The sequence below is a fragment of the Heterocephalus glaber genome, unplaced genomic scaffold, assembly GCF_053883595.1.
Source record: "Heterocephalus glaber isolate CG9 unplaced genomic scaffold, H.glaber_assembly_v1.0 deba00001452, whole genome shotgun sequence".
NCBI classification, from domain to species: domain Eukaryota; kingdom Metazoa; phylum Chordata; class Mammalia; order Rodentia; family Bathyergidae; genus Heterocephalus; species Heterocephalus glaber.
The window spans coordinates 10,922,321-10,933,956 of NW_028258302.1; the positions used below are offsets into that span (position 1 = coordinate 10,922,321).

Genomic DNA, 11,636 nt, shown 5'->3' on the forward strand with positions numbered 1-11,636 from the left:
TTAAAAATTGATAAATACGATGAAAAAAGAGCAGAGTAAAGGGGGTAGGTTCCAATTTAAAATAGGCTACTCAGGTAGGCCACACACAGAAGGTGAAATCTGCTAGAGGTACGCAGTGGGTGGGGAACTTGGCCTTGTGGATAACTGAAGAACAGTTCCCAGTACAGGGAATTACTAGCCAAGGTGGGTGTGCCTGGTGACTCAGGAGGAGCGAGGAGCCAGGTCAGTGCAGGTAGAATGGGATGAGGAGGAAGAGGATCCTTGTTGCTTCTGGTAGATTTCTGTGGCTCCCTGTGGCCATTGGGCCAGAATGCTCTACTCTCTTTTGTTTGTTTTTTTGTGAGGCTGAAAATTGAACCCAGGGTCTCCTACAAGCAAGGAAAGTCCTCTACCACTCAACTACCTCCCCAGCCCTTGTGGGGTGTTTTTGGTTTGGTTTTTGGTTTTTTTCTAAGAAGGTCTCACTATATAGTTCAGACTGGCCTTGAGCTCACTATGTAGCCCAAGCTGGCCTCAAACTCCCAGTGATCCTCCTGCCTCAGCCTTTCAGAGTGCTGGTGTACCACCAGACGTAGGGCGGTGGTGGTGGTGGTTGTTGTGGTTGTTGTTGTTGTTGTTGTTGTTGTTTTGTGAGACAGAATCTCACTTTGTTGTCAATGCTAGCTTCACACTTGTCATCCTCTTGTGATTCTCCTGCTTTAGCCTCCCAAGTAGCTGGGATGATAGGCATGTACCACCACACCCAGCTTCTCCACTCTTTAGTAAACTGGTTTTTCCTCACTTAATAGTTTAAGAATATTTTGCCATGGATATAAAATTCTTTGAACCACATCAAGCCAGGAGTGGTGGCACAGGCCTGTAATCCCAGCACTCGGGGAGGTTGAGGCAGGAGGATCACAAGCTGAAAGCAGCTGGAACAACTCAGTGACTTAGTCTTTAAAAAAAAGTTTACCTGCCAGGGATGTAGCTCAATGTGAAGGCCCTGGGTTCAGTCTCCAGTGCCACAAAAAAAGCCACATCATGTTCCATCATGTAATCATTTTTTCTAATTTTCTATCAGTGGACTTTGAGATTGTTTCTGAGTCACAACAGTTAACATCCTTTGGCTAAATTTTTTTTTTTTTTTTTTTGGTACCAGGGATCGAACTCGGGACCTTGTCCTTTTAAGGCAGGCAGTGGAACCACTGAGCTAAATCCCCAGCCCATTTGCGGGGGTTTTTTGGGTTTTTTTGGTACCGGGGATTGAACTCGGGACCTTGTGCTTTCGAGGCAGGTTGCAGAACCACTGAGCTAAATCCCCAGCAAGGTTAAATTTTTTTACTAAATCCAGGAATTTTTCTTAGACTCCTAAATGTGAGCTTGCATAGCGAGAATGAAAGTAGATTACAGAGGCTTTGTTGCACCTTGTCATCCCTGTTAAAGATTGCTGTCACCCCAACTAAACCTCTTTAGTTCCTTCTCTCTGCCCCCTCCTGCATTTCACGCTCTGGCTCATGGTTCCAGGCTCAAGCACGGACATCAGTGAGGACTGGGAGAAGGACTTTGACTTGGACATGACCGAAGAAGAAGTACAAATGGCCCTTTCCAAAGTGGACGCCTCTGGTGAGGTGAGTGAGTCTGGTTGGCCACAGGCAAGCCAGCCGCATGATGCTAGGGTCTGAGAACCCTCTCCACCAGGTGTCGGCTGTAGGAAGGGCGCTGGCCCCCACTCCCGAGTAAGCCCATGACAGTTGTCATCAGCAAGCTGCTTCCCATTGGTTCAGTGGTAGATGGATGGGAGAGTTCTTGACTTTTAACTCTGTGTCCATCCCGATCACCTAAGGAACTGCTTAGAAATACAGGTGCTGATCTGAAGTGTTGTGCAGCGGCAGAGCACTTGCCTAGCTTGCACAAGGACCTGTGTCCAGTTGCCAGCATCACCAAAACAAGAGGAAGGCAAATTAGAGAAACACACGCAGGAGCTGGTTTTTCATATTATCAAACTATAGTCCAGGGGAGGCCATGATCTGCTTCAGAGTATTTCGGCTGGGTATAGTGGCACACCCCTTTAATCTCAGCTACTCAAAAGGCTAAGTTCAGGAGGATCAAAAGAAAGCTCAAGACCAGCCTGGGCAATTTAGCAAGACTCTTTCTCAAAATAAAAGCAAAAAGGATTGGGGATGTCACTTAGTGGTAGAGCATTTGCCTAGCATGCACAAGATCCTGGGTTCAATCCCCAGTACCACAAAGAAGAAAAAATATTTTGTTTCTTATGACCTCACGTTTCCCAGGGCATAGAAAGCCCATGGTACCCTATCATGCCACAGATGCTTCCTAGCTTTTTGTCTTTATATCCACCTTCCGTGTGTGTGTGTGTGTGTGTGTGTGTGTGTGTGTGTGTGTGTGTGTGTGTGTGTGTGTAACTGGGGATTGAACAAACACTGGGCCTTTGAACTAAGCTATATACATCTCTAGCCTTTTTTTGTTTTGTTTTGTTTTGGAGACAGGTCTCCCTAAGATACTCAGTTGCCTAAGCTGGCCTCAAACTTGTGATCCTCCTGCCTCAGCTTCCCAGAACACTGAGATTATAGCCATGTACCATTGTGCCCCTAGTACTGAGAATTGAACTCAAGTCCTTTATGCTAAGCTACATTCCCAGCCCTTTTTAAATTTTGAGACTGAGTCTGATTAAATTGCCCAGATTTGAATTTGTGATCCCCTGCCTCAGCCTCCCACAGTGTTGGAATTACAGCCATGTGCCCCACACCTAGCTTGCAGGCTTCTTTAAAACCTGACACATGCCTGGGCATGGTGGTACACTCTGGGCTACATGATGAGTTCAAGGCCAGTCTGAACTACATAGTGAGACCCTGTCTCAAAACAAACAAACAAAAAACCTGACACAACATATACCTTAACAGAGTCCTTCTGTAACCCATTGTACTAGGGAGCGGCTGACAGCAGGCTGAGTTACAAGGTAAAGGAACATTCTCTGGGGAGACTTCAGCTGGGCATTAGAGTACTGAGGCCCTGTGAAGATCTTCCAAGCACCTATGGGCCACTGCTGCCCTGCTTTTGGTCACAGTGGCACTCTGTCTTTCACAGGCATGACATTAATCTGCTCAGTGGAAGATAGGTCCTCAGGGGACTTCGATGTTCCCTCCTTGGGCAGGGCATCCCCTGGCAGAGTCCAGTGTTGGTGGTGGAAGCATTTCCGTTGGGTCTGAATAATCAGCTGGATAGCAAGCCCAGCCCCCAGGGAGAGGCAGCTCTGCACCCCACACATACTCCTTAAGACTAAGGCTTCACTCTCACGGCAGGACAGGGTATGGCCCAGGGTAGGAGTTGGCGACATCAACCCAGAAATGGAGGCAGCTCTGCTCAGCCAGGGAGGTTGGGTCTGGGCTGGACACAAAGGAGTAAGTGTGTGTTTGTGCTCTCTGTTCCCCTCTCATTTGCAGCTGGAAGATGTGGAGTGGGAGGACTGGGAGTAAGGGGAGCCAAGGTGAGCAGCTCCCCCACCACGATACCTCCCACCTCCCTGGCTCATCTCAGCCCAGTCCAGGATGACACTGAGAATGTCCCCCAAATGGCCTCTGCCATCCCAAGCTCTGGGCACAGTTTCTGGTGACTCCCTGCTGGCCCTTTGGCCTCTGCTCACACCTGGGAAGGGGCTCTCTAAATCCAAGTCCAGAACTCTGACTTGTGCCAACCTTAGGATAATCTATGGGGATGACACGCCCTCACCGACAGCCTACATTTCTCCACTGAACCCCCACTGCTCTTGGGGACTCTTGCTGCAAAGTCCCAGGGACAAATCTGGCCCTTCTGCGTGCAGACAGAAGTTTAACCACCAGTCTCTTCAAGGAAGCAGAGACAATACATTGTCCACTACTAAGCAGGCAAGGACGCCGTGCCACCTGCCCTTGGTTAAACAGGGTGGGCAAGCATAATTTGATTCCTATTCCAGTGTGTAAGAGGCACTCATTTCTGGGAAATTTGCCTCTCTTGGGAATCTCCCCCTTCTACCATATTCCACTCCTGGAAAGGCTCCTCGGGGTTCAGAATCTAGAGACCAAGCCAGAACTCACCTCCTTCCTTCTCTTCTGCCCACATGGGGATGCCCCCACAGTTTCCAGGGCTTCTTCATGTCAGATGCACCCAAGTCCTTAGCCCAGCTGTGCCACTGTAAGGGTCCACTCTTGCAATTCTTTCTCCCCAAGAGGGGACGAGGCCACTTCAGGCCCTCCTGTGCATTGCCTGGCAGAATACCTGGTCCAAGCGCTACCCACCTCAACTCCCCTGTAGCTTAGGGCGCAAGGCAGCTCCCAGCAGTATGGAGCAGTGAGCAAAGGCAACCACTTATAGCCTGGAAAGGCCAGCTTCTCTGCCTCTCCCCTCTGCTTCAGAGGGGACGTGCTGGGGAAACGCCCTGGCACTTGGCAGGCTTCTGCAAAGGCTCCCTTCCTAGAGACAGAGCCAGTCTGTGGCTCTCACCCTGCACTCTGGTGAAGCTGCACCTCTCTTGGGGCAGTGAGGGTCACAGAGATTCCTGGAGACCCTGGTGCTTCGCAGTGCTGCTCTGCTGATTCTTGTACATAGCAGCTGTGTCCACAGTGACTAAGAGGGATGGTGGTCAGGGACACCGAAGAGTGGTGGGCACTCCCGGTTCAGACCGTCAGTGAGGGGTAGGATGGAGAGAATGCTGAGTCTCTTTCTGATGGGACGGGGTTTTTCTCTTTGTAATTATTTCTTTAGTTTAATTAACCTTTTGGTTGTTTGTGCAATATTATATATTTTAAATTATAATGCATCTCCCCAGAGTATTTTGTAGCCGGGAAAAGAAAATAGGAAAAAAAAAAAATCAAAGAAAAAAAAAATTCTAACAGCTGTTAGTTTTGTAATTAAAAAGGAGAGAAAAAAGAACTTTGTCCTGAACCTTTTGCAGACTTGGCGTTAACATTAAAGAGATCCAACAGAAGCCAGAAGGTGTCTGGGGATCTGTTTGTGTCCCCTGGGGCAGCCACACTGGAGCCTGGGCAGGACGCACACACTGCAGGGGTGGCCTCCCACTTGGAGCTGAGGCACAGGTGGGGATACAGCCTGGCCCTGAGGAAGTCCCTGGTCCTCATCTCAGACTCAGCCTGGCTTCTGGAAGGAGGAAGGGATGGGGCCCCAACAGACCTCTCACCAACACAAGGAGTTAGAGGCCGTTTCTGCATTCCCAACGCTTCTGCTTTTATTTGGAAAGGAAGTTGCAGCAATCGTGGTTCCAGTTGCTCTTGATCATTTTTCTCCCTGTATGGATGATTCTGGGGTCTAATTTAATTAACTTTAAACACCTGTATGAAAATCACTTGCCAGTGGTAATAAAAAAGAAGTCTGAATGAGGCCCTTGGTGCCATGAAGATCTTTAGAGGGAAAGAACAGCGAGTCTGGGGAGGGTGTAGGTAAACTTTAGGATAAGTAAAAATGTAAAATATATATCACCATTTTAGAAGCGGATTTTAGGTTTGCTTTCTCCCCCTACTTTATTGGGGAGGACTTGCCATTACATTTATCATGTGCTTGCTAGCCATGGGTGCCTACTAACTTCTTCAATTGAAGGCCGGAGGGTCATATCTGTTTCCAGGAGCCGCTTGAACAGGTCCTGGCATTCAGATGAGATATCCAGATGAGGAGGGAAGGACACCCCCTTCTGCTGCTGCCAGAGCATCTTGGGGATGTCTGTGTCATCAAAAGGTAGGCTGGCACAGAGCATGACATACAGGACCACACCCATGCTCCAGATGTCGCCCTTCTTGCTTTCGTGGGGAATACCCTGCAGCACCTCAGGGGCCGCATAGGCCGTGCTCCCACAGAAGGTTTGGCTCAGCTCTCGGCGTGACTTGGGTAACATCTTGGCAAAGCCAAAGTCGGTCAGCTTCAGGTTGAAGCCCTGCAACAAGGCATTCTCACATTTGAGATCCCGGTGGGCCACACCACAGCCATGGCAGTAGCGGATGGCCTCAACCATCTGGCAGAAGAGGGCCTTGGCCTGGCTCTCGGGCAGTGGCCCTCCATTCAGCACACAGTCGAAGACATCCCCTCCCTCAGCCAGCTCCATCACCAGGTAGATTTTCCCATCAGTGGACTCCAGCCTCTCATATACCTGGATGATGTTTTTGTGGTCAAGGGTTTGCACAATCTGGAGCTCCCGAGGCAGGAATCTCTGGATAAATTCTAAGGAAATAAGGGGAGGAGAGAAACTAGCAAGATCAGAAGGGCCCAAGCCTGGCCTTGTGGTACACGAATGTAATCCCAGCACTTGGGAGGCTGAGGCAGGAGGGTTGCTCTGAATTCAAAGCCAGCCTGGACTATATAAACCCTCTATCAAAAACAGATCAGAGGAGCTGGGGATTTAGCTCAGTGGTTCTGCCACCTGCCTTGCAAGCACAAGGTCCCAAGTTCGATCCCAGGTACCAAAAAACAAAAAAATAAGTTTTCATATGTGTCTCTTGGACATTACAAAGAATATTCACTACTAGTTGTGTACTTAATATATATTCAAAGGATCTACTCCCTGCCAACTTGAGGGATTGTGAGCAGTCTGTGAGACCATGGATATCAGGGGACCTTAGACAAAGCCATTGGGTCTCAGAGCCTGGTGGCGGTGGCACACACCTGTCATCCCAGCCCTCGGGAGGCTGAAGCAGGAGGATTGCTCCTAGTTTGAGTCCACCCTGGGCTACATAGCAAGACCCTGTCTCAGAAACAAAAAACAGGCCAGAGATTTAGCTCAGTGGCACTGCGCCTGACTCACAAGCCAAGGTTGTGAGTTGGATCCCTGGTACCAAAAAAAAAAAAAAAGCCTAGGGCCGGGGATTTAGCTCAGTGGTTTTGCTGCCTGCTGCACAAGCACAAGGACCCGAGTTTGATCCCCGGTACCGAAAAAAAAAAAGCCATTGGATCTGGGGAGGCTTGATCTGCCCACAGGGTGGAAAGCCAACTCTTCCCAGGACCCTGTCCCCTTCTTGCGCATCTCCACCTGCCTTGGTGCTGGTCCCTGCCCTCTGCCAGCCCTGCCAATGGTTGCTGCCAGTGTCTGTTCCCTCCTGGAATAGGAAAAGCTCAGGGCCCTTCACCTTGTGCTCTCTTCTTGGGTTTGAGGTGTGATGTTCTTGGACTCCCATCCTTCGGTTCCCTACTGACCTACCTCAGGGCCATAGTCTGACTTGCTTTCCGTGGCTGCTGACTAAAGGGGAGGGAAGAGTTTTCTGGGGAAGAAGCACCCACCTACCTCAGCCAGCCCTCCCTTTCCCCAAAGGGGCCCCAGCTCACCTTCTGGCCCTCTTATCTTGTCTATAATTTTAATTGCCACTTTTCTTTGGTGTTTTTTGGAAAATGCTTCTTTGACTTTTGAGTAGGTCCCTTCCCCAATGGTCTTGCCCAGCTGGTACCCATTGGAGAGCAGAAAGTCCTCCATGCTGTCTTGGTGCCTCCTTCCTTTCTCACCCTCTCAGCTCATGCTGCCTCAGTGAGGCAGCTCTACTTCACCATCGCCCTTGGCCTGCACCTCTTCTCCCCCAAGGACTTCATCCAGAGCGGACCCAGAGCTAGAACATTCTCCTCCGGACACAGCCGCGGGTGGTGGAGAGGGAAAGGGCTAGACATTTTTAACAGGCGGCCCAATTGTGATGTAAATACTGTGTGACCCTTGCCAAAATGGGCAGCGGCCCTACCACCGCCAAGCCTAGCACTGGTTAAGTCACCACTCCCCGAGGCAGGCCGAGAGAGTGGAGCTGGGGACAGAGCCCGCGGTGTCTGCATAGGCCGGGGATGCCTGACTCCTCCTCGTGGACACCGCCTCCTACGCCCCGATCTGAGGGCCTGCGTGATCCGGTCGCCAGGCGCCATAGCCTGAGCCTGCAGCACCCAAGCTTGAGTCCCCGCGCTAAGTGCCAGAGTAGCCCGGGGCAGCGAGGGTTCCCTGGCGGGCGGAACAGGCTCTGTGATGTCAGTGCCGATGCACGGGTCACAATGCAGCCCTCCCCCTCCACCACCCGGCCTGGGCGAGCAGCCGACACCTGCCCGGCTCCGCCTGGACCGGAGCGACCTCCGGTGGCCAAGGCTCCGGCAACCGCTTCCAGCCTGGGACCGGCCTCGGCCTCCGGCAGGTGTGCAGCGACCCCGGGGACAGGCCCAGGCAGAGGGCGCCCGGCCGCCCGAGAGCGGCCTGACGGCCACTCCCCGCACAGAGTGCCCCGGGGCCTGGACATGTGTGCCCAGGAGCCCCCGCAGGGTCGAAGATTCCCCATTGAGGCCGGAGACTCTCCTGGCCTTGCCGCCGCCCCCGAGTCCCAGGATAACCCGGAGCCGGTAGCTACTGAGCACAACCCCGTCAGGTGAGGCCGGCGCCTCGCCCTCCAGCCCACTTCCCATCCCAGGTCCTCAGATCCACGCCTCAGTCCCAGAGGACCCCAGGTGCCTCCCCGGTGTGCCCCAACAGCATGGGCCCGACCCGCGCCTCAGCGCCCCGTGTGGCGCGCCGCTTTCCCCAGGCCGCTGCGACGCTGCCCCGGCTGCCACTGCCTGACGCTGCTGCACGTGCCTATCGACGTCTACCTGGCCATGGGCGGGAGCCCGCGGGCCCGCGACACCTGAGCACCTCTGTGCACAAAGGCTCCGCGGGAGCCGGGCGGGACGAGGCCCCACGCGCCGAGCACGCGACAATGATGCACATTTTAAAATAAAAGAATGATGCACATTTTAATAAAGTACAGCATAAACTGTTCTTTCCATCCCGGACTGGCCATGTACGTCTGTCTGTCCGTCGTATCAAAGCCCACCAAAATTCGCTCCATCCAATAACACTCTCCCTTGGGCTGCCTCTTCCCTTGGGACCTGCCCTTCGAGGTTGCCTCCCCACCACCCACCTTCCCCCCATTTCTTGCTGGTCTGGACCCCTTCCTGCACAGACTTTTCTCTTGGGGCCTGCAGTTGTCCATCTCCCTTTCCTAGTCATTGGTTCGCCAGTGAAATTCGAATTACTGTGCTGGGTGCTGGTGACCCATGGGAGTTTAGGATTAGAGTGGACGGAAAGGTGGGCATTTTTAGACAGAGACCCACACCAGGCCCAAGCCAGAATTAGGTTCTGCTACCTGCCTTTTTGTGACCCTGGGCAATTCTGGCTTTGTTGGAGGGACAATGGGCTGCCTCCGTCCATTTTGTGCTCTGGTTTCTTTTCTCTCTTCTTTTCTTTGGTTTTATTGGTTTGGTTGTTTTTTGAGACAAGATCTTACTATGTAGCCCAGGCTATCCTTGAACTCACTATGTTACCCAGGCTGTCAGCCTCCCAAGCACTAGGATTACAGGTGTGTGTCACCAGGCCCACATTTCTTAACTTCCTATTTATAGGTGAAGAACCTAAGACTTGAAAGACTTGCCTAGAGTTGCCCAAACAGTGGGCAATGTTGACATACTCCTGAGTGTCTGAAGACTCAACACTTGTACATCCATCCATAGGAAGTGCCCATGACAAGGCGGAGGAACCACTGAGCTAAATCCCAGCCCCTGAACAAGTATTATCCATATTCCAATTCTGCTTTAATCAGTCTGTATTATTCTTATGTTGGAAAAAATATATATAACCCACAGGACAGGTTCAGTCTACTGTCCCTAGAGCTGTAAGTACAGTTCACTCAGTACCTCTCCCCTAGGTCACCAGAAAGGGACGGCTTTCTTTTTTTTTTTGGTACCGGGGATCGAACTCGGGACCTTGCACTTGCACAGCAGGCAGCGAAACCACTGAGCTAAATCCCCAGGCCAAGGGACAGCTTTCTTGATTTCCACTCAAAATGCTCTTCCACCTGTAATCCCAGCACTTGGGAGGCAGAGTCAGGAGGATCACCATGAGTTTGAGGCCAGCCTGGGCTACATAGTGCATTCAAGGGCCAAGGATTTAGCTCAGTGGTTCTGGTGCGTGCCTCACAAGTGCAAGGTTCGAAGTTCAACCCCTGGTGCCAAAAAAACATAGTGAGTTCCAGGCCAGCCTGAACTACATAGTGAGACCCTGCCTCAAATTAAATAAATAAAAAGTAAAAGCTCTTCTAGGCAGTCCCAAAATGCTAATTTCTACTATGGAGCCTGCCAGCCTCAAACTTCTGAATTCTCCCCATTATTCTTTTTCTCTTCTTTTTTACCCCCTCTTCTCAATCCTCCTTTCCTTTAAAGAAAATCTACTGCCACCTCCCACATGCTTGGTTTGCCATACAAAGATTCCAGACCTGGCCCATGGGCCAGACAGACCCTTAGGCTGGTTAGCTCTGGAATGTCCATGAACAAAGAGGAAGAGCCTTCTGGGTAGCAGGAACATTGTGGGCAGGGCGCAGAGGCAGGACATTAGAAGGCAAGTTCCAGAAATTTAGTTGGATTTTACCAACACCTTTCTGGAGCATGCAACATCCTGAGAGCCCATTCCTAATGCCCGAATCCAGGGATGGGTTAACATAGGAGAAGCTGGATGCAGAAAGCCTTCAGGAACCAGGCTGAGGGGTTTAAACTTTGTTTTGTAGTACAACAGGGTTTTCTTTTTTTTTTTTTTTTTTGGTACTGGGAATCAAACTCGGGACCTTGCACTTGCAGGGCAGGTGGCAGCACCACTGAGCTAAATCCCCGGTGCCACAACAGGCTTGACCTAGGTCACTTCACTCTCCTGCCTCTCTTCTACTCTTCTACTCTTCCATCCTGTTTCTTTTTCCATTTTTCACGGGCCTAATCTCCAGTTCTGAGTTCAAGTTCTGTCTTTGCCATTTACTGACTGTACAACTTTTGGCTAATTCCTAAGCCTCTCTGAGCCTCCATTTCCAGAGCTGAAAATGAAGCTAATGATGCTGGGAGGTTTCAGTACTGTCTGCACAGTACTGGCCAGGAAGCTTCCACCACTTGAGGGAGAGGCCCCAGCTGCTGCTTGTCCAACCTTTGGGCAGCAGAGAGCCAGCCAAGGACTCTGTCCCCTGGGGCTGGGCTGTAGCCCTGCAGGGACCTGAGGAAACCTTCTTATCTTGCTCTGTCAGTTTTCCAGCAGTTCTGCTCAGAGGCCTATGAATTTGGGGTTAGGGGTTGAGGGTTTCCAGAAGAATGCCTGGGTGGGAAAGGAGGAGCTGCCCCCTTCATCCTTTGGGGTATGCTGTCCTCAGACCCTGGTGCCAGACCTCCAGGTCCCAGCCTTATTCTCTGGGCCTGCACAATGGAGAACCCAGAGAAAGGGCTTGTTCAAATCACCGCCTCTCTGCCTTCTTTTTCAGATACCTTATTAGGTGGCCCCTCCCTAAGGGACCCCCTTTTTAGAAGGAGGGGGCGAAGTACAGATGGACCCCCCAGGTTACCATGGAGACAGCAGGGAAAGGGTTGCTCTATTGCCACGGCAACAATTGACGTCAGCACTACCCTTTCCCATCGCTTGATATGAGAGGGGGGCAGCCACCCCAACCACAAGCAAATCCCCCACAAAGCCTCCTCCCCCTACTGAGCCAATCAACCATGGGGTCGACAGGCTTAATATAGCACAGGAGTTAAAAGCAGACTCTGATGTCAGTCAAACCTCAGTTCAAATCCTCGCTCTGCCTCACCCTCACAGTGTGAATTTGAACGAGTTCCTTAACCCCTTGAAGGCTCAC

At 51.4% G+C, this 11,636-nt stretch overlaps 3 protein-coding genes across 5 annotated transcripts in view; 2 read left to right on the forward strand and 1 right to left on the reverse strand.

Annotated features, from left to right (window-relative positions):
• Window positions 1-5,791, forward strand: part of Bsdc1 (BSD domain containing 1) — a 28,076-nt gene extending 22,285 nt beyond the window's left edge. The window contains exons 10-12 of one of the 3 annotated variants that reach the window (XM_013074327.3): window positions 1,504-1,607; window positions 3,441-3,484; window positions 5,612-5,791. In XM_013074327.3, coding sequence (XP_012929781.1) covers window positions 1,504-1,607; window positions 3,441-3,473 — 137 coding nt within the window. In that variant the 3' untranslated portion in view covers window positions 3,474-3,484; window positions 5,612-5,791. Of the gene's footprint in view, window positions 1-1,503; window positions 1,608-3,440; window positions 5,371-5,611 lie in introns of those variants that run through there. The other 2 variants (XM_013074328.3, XM_004850855.4) reach the window with 2 other exon arrangements.
• Window positions 5,380-7,619, reverse strand: Tssk3 (testis specific serine kinase 3). The gene is made up of 2 exons (XM_004850859.4): window positions 7,300-7,619; window positions 5,380-6,201 (listed from the first exon to the last, which is right to left on the reverse strand). Exons 1-2 carry the CDS (start codon window positions 7,442-7,444, stop codon window positions 5,540-5,542), a joined length of 807 nt encoding a protein of 268 aa, XP_004850916.1. The 5' UTR covers window positions 7,445-7,619; the 3' UTR covers window positions 5,380-5,539.
• Fam229a (family with sequence similarity 229 member A) lies at window positions 7,617-8,752 on the forward strand. Its single transcript, XM_004850860.4, has 2 exons — window positions 7,617-8,363; window positions 8,520-8,752. Exons 1-2 carry the CDS (start codon window positions 7,798-7,800, stop codon window positions 8,620-8,622), a joined length of 669 nt encoding a protein of 222 aa, XP_004850917.1. The 5' UTR covers window positions 7,617-7,797; the 3' UTR covers window positions 8,623-8,752.
• The last annotated feature ends 2,884 nt before the right edge of the window (window positions 8,753-11,636 follow it).

Bases quoted from the DNA above. Each gene is read 5' to 3' on its own strand.
- Tssk3 (XM_004850859.4), bottom strand. From the start codon at position 7,444: ATGGAGGACTTTCTGCTCTCCAATGGGTACCAGCTGGGCAAGACCATT. The intron at 6,202-7,299 runs GTGAGCTGGGGC...TTATTTCCTTAG, and splicing joins CAAGATAAGAGGGCCAGAAG to AATTTATCCAGAGATTCCTG.
- Fam229a (XM_004850860.4), top strand. From the start codon at position 7,798: ATGCCTGACTCCTCCTCGTGGACACCGCCTCCTACGCCCCGATCTGAG. The intron at 8,364-8,519 runs GTGAGGCCGGCG...CGCTTTCCCCAG, and splicing joins ACTGAGCACAACCCCGTCAG to GCCGCTGCGACGCTGCCCCG.